Source organism: Cygnus olor, chromosome 2 (assembly GCF_009769625.2).
Source record: "Cygnus olor isolate bCygOlo1 chromosome 2, bCygOlo1.pri.v2, whole genome shotgun sequence".
Taxonomy (NCBI): domain Eukaryota; kingdom Metazoa; phylum Chordata; class Aves; order Anseriformes; family Anatidae; genus Cygnus; species Cygnus olor.
In genome coordinates this window covers 138,496,950-138,514,801 of record NC_049170.1, presented here as the reverse complement: position 1 = coordinate 138,514,801, position 17,852 = coordinate 138,496,950, and the positions used below count along the sequence as shown (strand labels likewise).

General features: G+C 36.4%; 1 protein-coding gene across 6 annotated transcripts in view; it reads right to left on the bottom strand.

The window, feature by feature from the left end:
- VPS13B (vacuolar protein sorting 13 homolog B) overlaps positions 1 to 17,852 on the bottom strand; it is a 473,584-nt gene that overhangs the window by 89,923 nt on the left and 365,809 nt on the right. For all 6 annotated transcript variants that reach the window (XM_040548605.1, XM_040548603.1, XM_040548600.1 and 3 more), the window contains exon 36: positions 11,038 to 11,445. In XM_040548605.1, coding sequence (XP_040404539.1) covers positions 11,038 to 11,445 — 408 coding nt within the window. The remainder of the gene's footprint in view (positions 1 to 11,037; positions 11,446 to 17,852) is intronic.

Genomic DNA, 17,852 nt, shown 5'->3' with positions numbered 1-17,852 from the left:
GTTCCACTTAACAATTTCATACCCTCGCTGGTAGAAAAGTTCCCCCAAAATACAACTTTCTATTTTGAATACATGATGTAGAACTTCTCCTATGAATCTTTGAGAATCCAGAAAAAAAGTTTGTCTGCCTCTTGGGATGTTATGATTTCATAATACCAAGAAATATTTTATACAATGGAAGGAAATATATTGGATTTTTTTTATATTTATCCAGCATCCACTAGGAAGGTGGTCCAACAGTCCCAATAGTTCTAATGGCATTGAATTGTATTCAGCTTGAGTAGGAATCACAAACAAGAATAATCATTCCCTTGAGCTGTTTGGAGTTTAGTAAGAATGATCAAGGGCTCGAGTGGATGTTTGTTCTGTGCCAGTCAAACAGGACTCTTGCCACTGATTGTGAAAGGGATTTTAGCTCAGGGTTATTTAGGCTGGCTTCTGAGTCCCCAGGCTTGGTGTTACGTTTAAAAGGCTTACACGTCAGAAACTGTTCAGTGTTTTTCTGATACTACAGTGATAACCAAGAATACAAACAACGTGATGCCTCTCCTTTGGTCTGAGTTCAGACTTGGTTCTGCAAAACTGTGGAATGAATCAGCTTTACATACAGTCTTAACCCAAGAAAAAGAGGCATTTTAGGGCAAGAGATCACCCTCACCCTGCTATGCTCAGTTTGGTTATTTTCAGAGGCATTACAATCTTTGGAAATTCTTTTTTTTTTAATACTGTACACGGAACTTTGTTTTTAAAGAGGAGAAATTCCTGTTAACTATTGCACAATTCCGCAACATACAGAAATGTTCTATAGTTTTATTGGAGTATGTGCCAAGTTGCAGAAATAACAAAAGGGAAAAAGGAATGCCAGAATACAAGTGGTTTTATTTATGTTTTCTTTCACTGGGATTACACTTGGAAGGATTATGTTTTGCAGTCTTTTTCTGTTGTCATTTCATCTCCACGAAGTACAAAGAAAACACAATATTCAACTGCTTAAAAACAGAACTGAGCATTCAGCACATAATCCTGCTGGTTCAGAATCAGCAGTGCCTTTTTTCAATCACTATGTAAACAACTGAGAAATGAAGACACAATTAACAGAAAAGGATGTGTTGGTAAACTCTAAACAAATAAATATTACGAAACACCTCCACAGATTGTTTCCTACAAATACCAGGTAAAGCTCACAGACTCAATGAGAGATTTTTCTTCTCACTGGGACACAGATTGCTCTTCCATGGGCAAACATGACACCTTTGTCCTTCCCAGCAGTTCTATGTACATGCTCCCCAGGGGATGAAGTGAATCTTAGCATAAAAGCTACTGTGCTCTTAATAAAAAAAATGCAAAGAACATTCAGATAAGTTTGGGTAAAGGGATGTCCTGAGGAAGCTTAAAGAAAACAGATGAAGATTGACATGGATGCACAAACCCTAAAAAGTAATAGCAAACAAAGAGGGCACGATGGAAGCTTCAACAGGGTACCATCTGGACAGAAATCCGAAAACAATGACATTAGAAAAGAAATAATCTCAAATCCTAAGGGAAGGGAGTGAAGAAATATCAGTTTGTGTTAGAAAGGAGCTTATTTTAGCATTGCTAAATGCCATCCTAAAATTCAAAGTATAAGCTCGCTCAGTGAAGTTGCTTTCCTAAGAATGAAGCAACCATCTCAGAAAGGTAAAGATGCAAAATATTTCTCCTCTGTTTTTTTCCTCCCACACACAATTTTCTGACAGTCCTTTCATGCATCTCTCACAAACTTCTATTGTAGAATTCTAACTTCAGTTTAAACAGATTAAATCAAAGTCTCCATTTGAAGTGAACTTGAGATGGCACCACACAGAAGCAATATATCTTCATAAACGATTGTTGTGATATGTAGAAGTTAACTTGTTCTGTTTGGATTATTGCTCATGAACACCAACACACTTTTCAGTATGTGCAATAATTTACTTCTAGAAACAAATAGTTTCATGACTTTTAAAATACTCCTCCAAGAGACTAATAAATATGAAGCACTTGCTTTAGACAGTGTTTAAAAAATGCTGCCAACCCTCCATTGTCAGACCCCACCCCGACTCACAATAGCACCTCAAGATGCTGCCAGGCTAAGTGAGCAGAGGTTTCTCTATGTCACTGCAAGGATTACCTTATGATGACATATATTCAAAAGGAATATCTAGATATATTTATACAGTTGGAAATAATGTAGGAGGGATTGAAAAACAGCTCGCACTTAATTGGTAATATCTAGCAATTAACTTGCACAGAAATTAAAGATGGAGATCATTACAAGAGAATAATGAATAAAATTTACTAAAAGACATTTGCTTTGATTTGTAACATCTCCTTTCTTTTTTCCCAGTCAGTAAAGACTTGATTTATACTAATATAAACATTAAAAAGACATTTCATAGAATGTGAGTACCCCAATATAACTATCTTGGGGCTTACCAATAATAGAAGGCTCCATATTAATTAAACTGCCCTGTGTGCATGAATCTCTGTGTATGCATGCATAGAAAAACAGAGCTGGCCCATTTAAATAGCTGCAGCAAATACACTGAAATAATCCTTGCCTTACAGTAACAATCATGTAGTGTTTAGGCAAAACAGGTGTTAAGAAAGAGTTCTGTTATTTTTCCTGGTTCACAGACAAAGGGAGAGACAATGTTTTGACATCAGCTACATACATCTTGTTTTCAAAAACATTTAAAAATACTTATACTTGAATCTACTCCAAATGAAACAAGTAGAAATGCAGCAAGAGTTTTTTTCCTTCTATAATGCACTATACTGCTCTTCCTTAGGTAGCTGCAAATCCTGTTCGGTGCACTGCACTGTCACCTAATACGACAGAAAGCACTATTTTCGTTGGTAAATTTCTACATGAGGAAACTGTTTTAAGAAAATGGAAGCATACATAATAAATACAACAAATTGCACCGGACTACACACAAGCTATATTTTGAAAAGCCTGTTGGAAGCGAGTCGCAGCTTTACTATAAATCTTATCTCTAGGAAGAAAATTGCTTTTCCGAGTTTGGGGCAGCTCAGGAACAAGACCAGGCCCCAGAGCCAGAGCCTGCTCCCCAGTTCAGACTGGGCAAGAGGCAAGTGAGTGATGGGGCCTGCACCCCGCAGCAGGCCGTGCTCCCACCCTTAGTGTCCTCCACTGCTGGACAGCAGAGACAGAACCTCTTATTAGCAAAAAGAGGTTAATTAGCAAGTAGTTTTTCTTATCACCTTCTACTTTATGTCACACATTCCACAAGTGATAAACTGTGATACTTGCTTCTGAGCATTTGTTCCTCGTATTTGCACCTTTAGTATCTATTTTATAGCTGCCAAAGACAGGACAGCGATGAATATGTAAATATAATTACCTACATGAACTATTTTCCTCGAAAACTCTAAGATACATCACCTAATGAGTACTATAAAACTATACTATGGTATAGTTTTTCCAGAAAACTTGAGATACATAACCTAATGAGTACTTATACTATGGCTACACTGCTTTGTTGATAGGTATCCTCTAAGAAATAGCTTCTGACAAAAAAGGGTCACAAAGCTATGAAAATAACTACAGGGAGAATACTGCAGTTAATTTAAGAGGCAGCCAATTTATCCAAGTCTGGAAACAGCAGTAGCAAACAAACGGTGAGACACATAGTAAGGGACAATTTTCCAGGAGAGATTTAGTTAACAATCCACTGACTGCACTGGATTTCTCATTAGTCTCGAGCTGAATCTTATGATAGTTCATTCTCCCCATGAGAGCAATATTTACACATTACCAATTAACTATTCTTTAGTAAAAGAGCGTTTTTCAGCGTTACATATGGACACATGTGGGCTCTGTAAAAACATGAGATGTGTAACACACGGTAAACAGAAAGTAATGATCTTAAACAGGCCAAACCCTTGAATTCGTCACTAATAAATGTCCCCATGCATTCAGCAGTCCTGGCTGCTGGGAGCCTGTTTTCTTCAAATACTTCAAACACTAAAATCCAGGAACATTTATTATTTTAATCCATTACAGGCAGTGCTTGATTTAACTTTATTGGTTGTGGTGGTGGTGGTGGTTATAGTGGGGGTAAAGCTATGTTCTTTTACACATCATTTCAAAAGGGCTTAATTATATTTTATAGCTCAGGCCAGGAATCCTGCTTGTTTTGTGTCTAACAAGGTTCAAATGGAGTTCAGGTCAGTGATGAATCAGAAGAGAAGTCAAAGATGGTTATCTATTTGAAATGAGCTCATCTCCCTTAAAGAATAACTGGGCAGGTACATCATGTTCATTACACTACTGAATACTAAAGAGCTGAAAAATTTCAATTCACGTGTTGATTTGGTATTTTTAGATTCTGCCTAATCGGAGAGGGTGTATTAAAATTTAGATCTAAAGGGACTTTCAGTTTTGTTCAAGACTGTCTTTCGTATACAATAATTCTTAAGCTATTCGTAAATTACTATACTGACCTGTCTTATTCTAATTAAATGGAGAAAAATGTATAATGGAAAACAATGAAAATACTGCCTATTTCACATGTGAGGCCAGCTTTCAGAATGGACTGAGAGCTATACTGACATCAGTAATACTTAACTCTTGTATCATAAATATTTTATCTTTAGTAATAAGTAGCTCTCGGAAAGGTGACTAAATTTTCTTATTCCTGCTTTACAGATGGGCATGAAGAGGTTCTTCAATTAAAAAATTGTATCTACACATTTTTGTATCTTAATTTTAGGCATTTGGTTGCAAACACTGGTTTAGTTTCCAGGTATACCTGGTACCTGTGACTCTCACTGATTTATAGACCTGTAGATATTTAGTGCCTATTAAAAAAAAACACAACAAACAGATGTTGAATGGTTGTACAGTAAACAAAGCATCACAAAAGTGGAAGCTGCTCAAAATGTAGCCCTACATAATTGCCACGTGGTTGAACTAGAATTACAGCGTTCCTGTCTTTTTTGCTCTATGCTTGATTCATCAGATTTCAACTGCTTTAATAAACTAAATAGTCTGTGAACTAGATGGTATCCTCTTGTAGGTAGGCCATCCTGCAGATAGTGCCTGGCAGCACCTTAACTGCTTGAGCCTCTGAAACGCAGTGAATGAATCATGCTTGTGCAAGTCCAAGGCTTGACAGATACACCCAGGCTATACAAGCTGACTGCAGAGGTTGAGACAGAAAATACATCTCCCTGCTCTCCTGGTTCTCCAGCATTAAAGACAGTCCAGGTCCAGGCTCCTGTATTCCAAGTTTCTCCTCCCTTTCACCCTTCCTCCCTCTGCCCTCCTTTATACACTTTTCTGAATTCTCTTTTGTGCCAGTACGGCCATTAAGGTGTCCCCATCCAGTGAGCCAGACGAAGGAGATGATCTCGCTGGAAACTCTTCTTTCCTGTTGGATTAGTTTTCAGACAGATCAGTGCCCTGACTCAACTCACTGAACAGCTGCATGAGTAACAAAGCTAGTACAAGGCAAAGTGTGGAAACGCATGGCTAAGATAACCTAAAGTTCCTATGGAAATGCACCCTTCCTCTGGGTAGGAAGCTGGTGAAATCATCCCATTAAAAATACGCCTGTCATAGAAAAAGCAGAAACATGTCACCAGCATGTCAGCAATTTAAACAACCTGGGGAACTGGCCCTTAAGACGGAACAATAATGACTGATCGCTGCTTTCTGTACTTCAAGCTATGAAATATAGACTGAACTGGAGGAATTGCACAGAAAGTATCAAACGTAAAAACAAAGAACTCAGCTTTCACTATTATCTATATTTCTTTGTGAATTTAAACATTCTGTAGAATCGACTACTGTGAAAATGCTGTACCTGCTACATACAGCACTGGGGTCCACGTAACAAAAGAAATTCCAGACTCAAAAAATATGCAAACGCTTTCACAATAAAAGCATACGAGATTACAGAAACAACTGTATTCGTTCTGAATTGAATTTCATTTGAAGTCTACTGTTTGAAGTTATTTCAACACAACATTGGCGTGCGCTGTCTTGAATCAACAACCTACAACCGATTTTCTTCTTTTTTTTTTTTTTTCTTCCAAGTTAACATGCTAGCTCCTCAGTAGCAATTCTGAACCCTGTTACAAAGCACCAGTAGGGAATCTGACCAGGATTAATAATGGTACTCAGTCCTGGGATTAGGTGGTGTCTTGTTTCATGGATTTTAGGCCATCTGTTCTTCCCTCCTACATTATACTCCTGCAGAACTATAAACGCACCTCCACCTCGGGGACTATAGAAAGGAATTAGAATTCTTCTGCTTTTCATTATCACAAGATTCAGTAACTCATTTCATTGTCAAGATAATCCCCTTTTACTCTTTCTTTTGCGCTTGCAGGGTATGCCAAAATGACAAATAAAATCCCAGATGTTAGAGACCTGATGAGGTCTCCACCTTTTCTTGAGTGTTGGGTTTAAGCTACCTGGGACATGGTGTCAAATCTGACAGGACCCTGATGCCCACACCCAATATTCATTAAGGTTTGTTAGTGATTTGTATAGCTGTCTACAAGCTGCACTTCCACCTCAATCCTCGGTGGCCATTTAAATATTTAGTTTGTCCTCTGGCTTTTACTGACAAAGAATTAATTTCCTATTGTTCAAGTGTTGGAAAGAGTTTATATTTCGTTCTAAAAGTAACAAAGGTCTTCTGGGTGTTGTAAATGGCTTGTTACTGCTGCATATTATTTTAGGTAGTCATATCTAATTTAATGTTTTATTTCCCCGTGGGCTAACTTGCATATCTGCAGCATCAAAAGGCTATGACAACGCCTTAGCAGAGCGTTCTCAAGAGAGCCGGTTAACTCCGAAATGAAGTTTGGTCTTTGCTCTACATCAATTAATAGCAGCATTTAATTTTTAATATTTCAGTAAAATATCTTGAGTATGTAAATTCTCTCAGGTTTAATAAAACTACTTGTGATTATCATAGACTCAACTAGAGTTTACTTTTTTCCCCTTCTTTATATGCTAAAGTAATTATATCTGCATTCAGGACAAAGGGCTGGGAACTCTGTCTGTGATCTTTGGAATATTTTATGTCCTTAACTCCCTGACTTCAGACACTGCACAGCAAGACTTCCCTCCCATGTCCAGCCAGAGCAAAAAAAGGCTCCACTGAGAGGCTACGAGCTTCTTGCTGTCTTGCACTCTGGGGAGAGTACAGTCCTCCACTTCTCTCATTTATCTGCTATTCTGGCAGGTAGGTAGTGCTAATTTCAACACCAAACCTAAATTAACTGGAAGTCGTATGCTGAGAATTGCATTCTGTTCCCTAGTATTTATTACTAAAAACAATTTGAACTTGAATGGCATGTGACTGTTCCAGAGTGAGCTACATAGCTCAAGTGTGATACCAAGCAGTCGCAGGCTGAGACACTTGAGAGGTCTAGCCACTTTCTAGAAAATGCCACATACCTCAGAGGACAAAAATCACTGAACCAGGACTAATGATAATTCTTGAACTCGGGTTTTTCGTCAACAGTACAAAAAAGCTGCCAAAAATGAGCTAAATGTTGCTTGCTTGCTAGTATGAAACTGGTACAAGTTTTACCTTGTAACTCTGAGCCACAAAACCTAAAATGACTACAATTAATTATCTTATTTAACAATGATGTGACTTAAGTTCTTGTCCTTTAAGAGTACCAGAAAAACATATACCTTTAGGCTTTTCTAAAGTAAAATTAATAACAGTTTTGGAGGAATGTTTTTTTCCTTCCTTTTTTTCCCCCAATACACTGCATCACATTCTACAACAATATTACTTTACTAAAACCAAAATACTCAGGATTTCACCGTAAGTACAGAGAAGAACATAAGTATTCTAGCAGAAATACTAACCACATTGTTATAAGTAACTGTTGTATTAAAACATGAAAAATGTCCAAAAAATGAAGTCCCTTGAAACACTAAAGGTTTGGGGTTGTATAACAGTGCAGCAGAACATGTAGAAATGAAGGTGTTTTAATTTGATCCAACTGAAATGTGAGCATTCAATACTTATAATTAATTTTTTTAAAGTGAAACAAATAATTCAACTAATTAGCCATTCTGTTTTTCAGAAGCTACAACTTTCTTACTTTCACAGAAAAAATTAAGAAAAAAAAATAAAACAGAAGGCCTTTATCTTCCATTATTAAGCCACAGAAGTCTAGAGGGAAAACTGATAATTAAGAAAAAACTCTATGGCAAGCTTTTTTCTTAATTTCAACTAAAAAAAAATCAAACCATTACACAAGGTCATGCACTTTTGTTTTCCCCCTATAAGGGAGTAAAAATGCCGACAATACATTCTTATGAGTTTTTTTCTAAATAATTCCTAGCAAATAGGATTCCTTACAAACCAACTTCATCTCCTGCATTAAAACTCATCTGGAAAAGGGGTCATTTACACTGTTTATAAAACACTGCCACATAAAATGTGTAAAAAAACATATTTCACTAAAAATAGCTTGCGTAAGTAAGGGATTAGAGTAGTTTCTACTGCTGTAATTGTTCCTTTGTAGTTTTTTCCATGATGTTTTTGAACAGTGTTTTTAACTATGTTTATTAAATTCAGCACATCAAAAAGGATCAAAGAGAAAGCTAGTGAGAACCAAAGAAACCCCAAGCGTATTGTGTTGTCTCACTGGGGAGTTATGCAGATTCAAGTAAACAAGTGCAAATTGTTGAGGTTTTAATGAAAATTTTCTACAATTATTGTATCTGAAGTCATTCTATATAATAACATCTGTACAGCAGATGGCCATACTGTACAAAAGGCAAGCAATGCTCCTTTTTCTTTCTCTGTTTTAACAGTACATCTGAGATGACTACTTTTGTCATTGTGCTTAGTTTGGTTCAGCAAATAATTCGTAAAATGCAGCTGCTGCAGATGGTCACAATAGTTATTTGACTGTAAAATCAAAGACACGGTGAAGTATTTGTGTATTAGTTTCATCCTGTAAAAAAAAATCTGACATTAACCCTGTTCAGCTCAAAAGGTGTATCTATAAAACGTTCTGTAAAAGGAAAAGTAGTGAAGAATTGATGTATTTAAATGCTCCTTGCTCCCAAGACACAGCTACTACACTTTTTTTTTTTAAATTGAGTTAACTTGCATAATTTCTTTGCAATAATAAAACAAATCTAGTTAGTAACTGTGGTATTCTTTTAAGTAATTCAACACAAGATTTTAACACCATTTCCTTCACACAGAGTAATTAATTTTGTTTCCTGAATTTATATTTTTCAATTTGGTTTCTATCAGCACCTTAATTTCAAATTGATAATTTTAAATAAAAACAGAATTTATTAAATGGTTATTTTTTACAGTTTCACTCAGCTTTGTGGAAGTGTGCCTTTTGTACTTGAAATAGGAAAATGTCTTGTACAGTCACACTTGCACACAAAATGTCATGCACATGTATTTATCTTTTTATAAAGTAAAGATAAAGCAACTTTAACTGCAGAAAATGTGAAAAGAGTCTGTTGATATCTATTTATTGTCTTGTTATGGCCGTTCTTCATACAGAAGAACTAACTTCTGTTTTCATTAGATTCAGCATCACTATTGCTTTATTTAACGCTGCTTGCCAGACTACAAACATGCTGAAGGTTCACGCATGGCTTGTGACACGAAAAATAAAGATCCTTTTCCTCAGACTGCCAGAAGAATTAAGAATTAGAGCTTCGTAGCAGAGTGTTTCTGAGGCTTTAATGCACACGGCAAGGTAAGTCCTCCTTCTGGGAGGATGAAAAATTCCAGGGTAAGTGATACACTCTGCTGAGTTTGCCAAATTGCTTTATAGTGCAGTGACGGAACAGGCTCGGCTTTGATATATTGAAGCTTGCTGTGGACACCATAATGTACCATGGGACGGATAATGTATAAATGATAGAGGGGAAGTGATGGAAGGAAAGAGGATTATAACACACAAAGAAATCTAGAACTATTTAAAGGATATTAAAAAGACCTCTTACTCCGCTGCAGTGCTTTCTATGCCAGCATTGCGATATGATTGGAAAAGCGTGGGAATGCAGTCACTGTTCCTGCCTGCACTGCTGTTTATTTATGGGTAAATCAGGAGTTTTAGGCTCCAGCACTTTCGCAGGCTTTCATGTCCTATGAACCTTAAATTTTTCATTTTTAACTTTTAAAACAATAAAGAAGTACTGAAACTTGCTGGCCTGAGGAGAAATACTTCTGATGAAAAAGAAATAAGTCACCACCTAGCTTGGCCTGGGACTCGCTCCTCTCAGCTACAGACCATTTTATCTCTCAAACGACTCTGCCAAATACCTACATCTGGCTCAACTCCAGATCATGCAAATGTACCATCTTATTAATTACATTAAAAAACTAATAAAGCAATTTATGAAGATATTCAAAATATCTTGATTTTAAACAAGTCTCTGGCATTCTGCTAATTCCACCCAAGGTGTAAAATTTCCTCATATTTTTGCAGCAATGAAAGCAATTTTTGGGACAGGCACCCTCATTTTCTCTGCGAGACTCTCAGCTGGGCAGAGGAAGCATGTAACAATTTAAAACTTCACCAGCCTGGAGCAGAATAATGTTAGGACCCAATATTTACATAGCAGCATATGTCAGGACTGAACACTTTTTTCTTCTTTTTTTTAAAACATAAATATAGGGTCCTAGCAAGCAAATGTAGTTACTGAGTGAAAACTGTCAAAATGTTGTCCTTTGAATTATGTGCTGCATAGCCAGAATCCCAGAATCACAGTTCTTGTAGCCATTATTCCATCCAGAATTCTGTCAATAAATTAATAATCACAGTCCAGGGGATATTAACTACAAAATTATGCACTCTTGGGTGCTACTGAAAGGAAAACTCAGGTAATGGAGTCTATTGTGGTTTTGCTATTTTCTGCTGTGGGTTTACTATGTCAGCTGGAGGAGTTCCCCTTGATGGATGTCCCATGCTTTAAAATGGTTACTAGACCACCACTTGAACAAATCAGCAGCAATTCTAATTTTCAGAAACTCTTACCTGTAGTTTTATGGCCACTTTTAACATTCAGGCTTCCACTGAGGTTTGATAAAGAGGCTAACAAACACGGTTTACTCGGATGTGGGATGGTTTCCATAGAAACAACCATTTGGACAGTGTGAATGGAAATTTTCTGGAAGCAGGACAGAGCTTGCCATAGGTTTTCTTGTACCGAAACCTTCTGCGCAGCATTGGTGTGTGCTGCAGGTAGCAAGTCCTTTCTACTGGAGTGTTTGGCTACTGAAGCGCCGGCCCCATCTGGATGAATGCCAGCTGATGGAGCAGCCTCCTTCCTGGGCTCATAATCATTCGTGGTCATGATTTTTGTCAAAAACTGGTTTATTTGATCAAGTCTGACAAAACTCAGATTTGCTTTCAAAGGTTTTGATATATCCACATTGATGTCAGCTGTAGGAGAGAAGTGGAGAAAGAAGTATTAGAAGTTACAGTGCAATTATTCAAGAAATGGAAAAATGTTAGGCTTTTAGTGAAGAAAACATTATTTCTACTATGTTTCATTAATGGGACTTAATCAATGATAAATATAATAAAGCAATATTTTTATGAATAAATCTGAATTAATGCACCATGAAATGTACAATTTTCATCATTTAGAATTCTAAAGGAAGAAACATGTCTCAACCTAAATCTTATTTTCTTGTTTCTTGCCAGGGACCACCACAGCTATCTGAAAGGTATACACTTCATTTCAGTGTGTAGGAGGGTAAATACATAGTCCTTTTGTGTCAAAATGAAAATATACTTCACATTCTCTTGAGTTTTCCATACAGTAGAACTATTTGACTAAACTCCAAAGCCAACAGTGAACATTTTCAACACATTTAAATGAGTGAATAACATGTATATTCTTTTGCTTCTTACACAACTTACAAGCAGTATTCTTCAATGTATTACCATGTTGGAGTGTAAAATAAAATCAAATATAAATGCTGAGGTATGTTTAGATTTCTTTTTTTTTTTTTTTTTAGGGAGATATATCTAATATGTAATATATTAGAAATAATCTAATATTAAATAAAAAATTAGAAATAATCTAATATTAAAAAAACACATAGAATCATGCGTTCTTTGTCTCCTTAGAAAAGGATTTTGTTACTTCCGAGACTGCTAAAAACCTCAGAGAAATTTTAAAAGTATTATGAACAACATTGGTAACAGTGGTATTTCTTGTAGCTCAGATGTTGCAATTACCAAGATTATTTTGCAGATGGGAAGCAGGATTTTATGAAGCTGAAACTTACTTCTGTGCTACCTGCCTCTTTATCAGTAAATTACACTTCATTACAGGAATTGAGCTTTTTCTTAGTTAAAATTTTTCATTTCAAATTAAACTTTCACCTAGTAATGAGATAGCAGGGGGAAAAGCTTGCTTTTCACTTAGCTCTTTCATTCTTGCCTCCCTCCCCTCCAGAAACAAAACAGGATGAATATTCTGCACATATACCTAAACTATATTAAATTGTTCTGAGAAAACATTGCTACTTAGTTCCAAGTTACACTAGAAACATATAATGGAAACAGTGTTTGTTGAAGGTTTCACACAGATTAAGGGATATTTCACCAAAATTAGGACATAGTTTCAAGTTGTCCAGAATCACACCCTACACAGATGCAAACTGATAAACTGGATTCTCCCATCTTTTGGTAAATCAGAAAATTTTACCACAATACAGGAGCAGAGATTTGGATCTGTTCTTAAGCATAACCTCATAGTGACATCCTAGAGTCCCAGGCACATGGTGAAGCTCTCCTCTGACTCCCCAAAATATCTGGAGGGTGGGATGTGTATATGTGTGTGAAAATTGCAGTTAGATACTTTGGTATCTGAACAGATAAGCGCAAATTTTAAACTAGCCCTTTTTCTACAAAGATAAGAGAAATTTGCCCTGTAAGATTTGTTACACCTGAATAGAAACACAAAAATAATGTTCTCAGAAAAGTCTCAGTAGTACTTCCCAAGCCAAAGATAACTGAGATTTAAGACTGAAATCTAGTTTAATTGTAACTTTCAATTTTAACTATTAGTTTTCTGAAAATACTTTCTCTTATGTTAAAGACTTTCATGCTGAACTAGAAACTGTGGCAAACTACCGAACACATGGGCCTAATAGAAAGGCAAGTATCAAAGCCAAACATTAGAAAAGGGCAAGATTTTTAAGCACCCAAAGCCATACATGACAGACTTGAAGATTTTTTCAAAACATGTATGTACCACTTTTAAAAACATTTAAAAGCAAGGGAAGAAATATGTTATAACACTTTTGAAAATATCCCTACCCTTCTTGGCACTAAAAAATACCCCAAGGCATGCCTGCCTTTGCACATAATCATTGGTCCTCTCTTCCTTTTGAATGGAGGAAAGGAGAGCTATTAAAGAAGTATGGATAGACCCATGGGACATTACAATATTCACTTATACCCAGATGGAGAGTTATTCTAATGAATTGTTAAAAAAAAAAAAAAAAAGGAAAAAAAAAGCAGCATTTTTAAAAATGACCCAAGTTTGAAATCCAAGTCACACTAGGATTTGGGTCCCTGAAGCACTAAGGCACTTTCAAAAAATGTCCCTCATCAACTTAATTGTCTTCGTTAGTTAAGTAGTAATAAAGGACTAAAATAGAATCAATTTTTTTTGGCTTTGCTACATAATTAAGTAATGAATATGAGGAAAGGACCCTTCTTGCTTGGTGTGACAGCATTCATATCTAGCTTTTTTGCCCACGGTGCATTTTACTGCTAATGCTTTCCTATAGTAGTGCAGCCCAGAAAAGAAAAAAAAAACACCCCAAAACCCCCTGAAACCTGAAAACCACTTTGACGTAAGTTTGTTAGGACAGGTGTAAAGCTAAAGCCAGAGAATAAAGTGATTGAGCAAGACCTGAAAAGGAGCTGAATATGAGAGCTTTAGCTCTCTCTGGGGTTTTGTCAGGCCAGGGCAGAGAAGAAACGGGGTGCTGGTGATGCTCCGTGCTGGATCGTGCATGGCACTGGTGGTGCTGGGCTGGTGTGTAATTGGTGCTGTTAATCACTCGTTTTCGCAAATGCAGAACCCCTCCAAGAGGGCAGTAAAAAAAACAAACAAACAAAAAAAACCCCAAAAGATACTAGAACACCAGAGAAATGCAAATGGCTTCCCTGTTTCGTGCTTGGAAACCGCACGTCACACAGCAAAAATGCTGTCATGACTGATATCTTGACAAAGGTTTGTATTAAGTTGTTATTATCCAGTGAATCAGCCCCGACAGAAACTGGTGGCAGCCAGAAGCATAATTGCAGAAAATGTAACTTTGGAACCTTCACTGCAAATATTTTAACTATCTCATAATGACATAGGTTATTTTTACAACTGGGGAAAGATTATGTAAGGAGATTCTTTGGCATTTTAAGTAAAACGTTAGAAAAATAAAAATCCAATTGAGCAATCAACATGTTTTTAGTCTTTGTCCTGTTTTACACTTTATACTTAGCCCTGTAAAAGAAACTTTAACATTCCCTCTAAGAAAAACACATTTAAGTGATGGACAGCAACAGTGAAAACTGATGAAATATGAAGAGCTATTTATAGCAGTTGATGAAGATGGATGTTCAGCAGCTTCTCCAGCTATTCAAAATGGGCTAAAAAGAGATGTTACAATGTAAAGGGTCACCTAGATGCAGCTGGAAAAAAATTCCCAAGGTGCAAACTCCAACAATAACAGTATTTTTAGATGATGTTAAACACCTTGGGAAGCACGCCACACAATGCTGCACATTCCTTACTAGTAGGAAAGCACAGGTTCCCACAATTCAAGCAACTCTTTAAATTGTCCAAAATTGCACCAGAATCCAGAGAGGGCAAAAAGTAGCTCAAAGTCTCCTTTAACTCCTCAATTACATTGCAACAATTCTCTCCTTTCCCTACCAGTGACTGGCTACCACAATTATACTCTGACGCTTTAGATTTAAGGCAAAATAGCAATACTCGATTTTGCCAGATGTTACCTATTTCCAGCAAACAAATAATAATGGAATTACTGTGATTGCAAATACACTGTGTTCAAGTGACTTTTTTATGTTTAAATCAAGCTGAACTAGATGATATCAAAACAATATATTTTTTTATTACAGATTACCAGTTGAGTGTAGAATTTGTATTTTTCTTTCTCGCTCTCAATTTCTTCACTACATCTCTTTAGATTACCAAGTAAATCCATGCCTGTCAATTATTAGTTTCTAATTACCCTTCACAACTTTCTGAACAGCTACTAGGAAACAGAATGATGAAATAACTATTGAGTTAAAAGGAGATTAGATAAATATAAATAAATTACACTTATTATATGCTCCCACCACACCAGGAGATGACTTAACAGTGAAAGGAAAAGAATCACATTGCAATAATGAAATCAGAGAGGGAATTCAGGTCCCAGAGGCGATTCTACGGAGTTTATGTTAATGTACACCTTGTGGGGGACCAAAAATCAACTGGAATAGTTTCCTGAAAACTGTTTCCAGCTATTTTCTCATTTAAAAAGTTCCAACTTCACTTGACCCATTAGTCATCATATTACTTACATTTATTATGTATTTTGAAATCTATTACAAAAAACCCAATGGATTCAATATGGCCTGTTTGAACAAAATCATAACATCTATAAAAGAAAACCTATAAGCAGCACTCTGAAATTTCTGTCTGAAACAATTTCTTTCTTTGTCATTTTATTACTTATAGCTTCAGATAAAAAAAAATCAGGGTTATGAGTATTTTACCCTTGTTCTCTGTAACATTCAGATTTGTACCGTGAAGATAAAATTTTATTCTGTCAACTTGGGATAATGATATTACTCCAAAGGACTTTTTATTTGGTGAGCTAAGGATGAATAAGCAACACAAAAATAACAGAGCTCCCAGCAAGTAACTTTAGGTCAGTAACAGCTCTTATTGAAGTCAGTGGGCTTATTCTAATATATGCCATAACCTAATGTGCACCAGGTTACTATTTCTGTGACTAATAAACTACCATAGGACACTCGTAATCTGAAAAATCAGAAAGTAAACTTCATGAAAATTATTTATAGGTTCTATTTATAAGACTGGGTTCTTTTCACAGACTTTGAGAAATGTTGAACTATGAGAGAGTAAAATAAGGCATTTTCCAAGAATTTGTTAACTTCTCATACACCTCATTCTGCAATGGATCTTTCATTTCTCATAGCTAATATGGAAAAGGCCAGATCTTTCTCCCTTTGCTGGACACAGGTCTCTCTCTCCTTTACCCCAAGAAGGCTGTAAAATACAGAACATAAAAAATAGAACAAAATAGCATTTGCTGTAATCTCAGGACGATTGAATTTCCTAGTTCTAAACAGGAAAGGAGCAGACAACAGGCATGAAACATTTTACCACCAGTAATATCCTTTCTCTGGAAGCCACCCATTCTGGTGTAAGAAGTCTAACAGAGGAAATCTGAGGAAGGTAAAGGTAGTATTGAGCCCTGATTCTGATTTGTAGTCAGGGTGGCCCTTCAGTAATAGGGAAATGGCTGAATTGCAAGAATTAAGTTTATAAAAATAAGGAAAGAGAGAGACATGTAAAAAAAAGACTAGTTGTACTGTTCTCAATTGTCCCTGGTTAGGCATCAAAAGAGAAACAAATTAAAAGAAATTGAAAAGCAAGAAGAATCCAAAAGAATTGTTTTTATCTTCTAATTCATCATTCCCAATTTGGATCAAGGAAAAAGAAAGAAGAAACTTGAGACAAGGCTTCAGAGGCCATCTGCAGTCCATCTTGTATTCTGCTTCTGTGAGACAGATGCCAATTAGTCTGGAAGAAACTGGTAGTCACCGCTCAGTATTTCTACCTACTGTAATTTTTATGCTGCAGCCCTGCAGAAGAAGCCCTCTAAGGCCAATATGGCTATATGGAAAAAGGCCAATACGGAAACCTTGAGGGAGCTCAATAAACTTGAGCCATCTGGGGTGCTCCCCTGCGGTAACTAGTACCACAACCTAGTATATCAATGATATTATGTGAAGGTGACGTTAACGGCTCTAACCATTGCCTGGGTTGGAGATCTCACACAAGGCTCAGTGTGATATAATTGTATTTTTTTTTAATTGTCACAACTGAACCGAAATAAATTGTTGTCGGACTAGAAGACCAAAGTTACCAGTGATAAAGGATGGAGGATTACTGCTATTTATAGGTTGTTGACTGAAATGAAACAACTGTGCAAGTACCAAATAGATTACAGACATGTGTCAAGGACTGTGGTGAGGCCAAAAGTTATACCATGGGCATTTGAAGGCACTACCATGGTAAGAAAACCCTAACTAAGAGAAATATTAACTCTCTCAGGTAAGAGTCAGTCAAGTTGAAGCACAGTGAGAAGAAATAAATTACTCCAGGTGACTGAGCATGTTTGCGGAAAAGAACCCATATATGCTCGCTATTATCTGCTTTAGCTGCTGAATAATAGTTATAGTAAGACATACATGAAGAAAAAAAACAGAGTTTAGAAGTTTGAGCAAACGTTTGAAATAAGTTTTAAAGGAATGCCAATATACTGTAAAAGTTACCAAGAAAGTATTTTCAAACTTATCCACATGGCTAAGATGTTCAGTTTTCGTTTCAGTATTTGGGAACTTAAGAAACTAAATTTCATTTAAAATAAATATTGCAGACACTGCTGTTAGGAAGGTGCTTTGCTAATTTTACACATTATTACACTGATATTACAGAGAATAGATGTGTTAAAAACAAAGCAGTACCTACAGGATGGTACACCTGTTTGGAATATTTCTGCTTGCCCTCT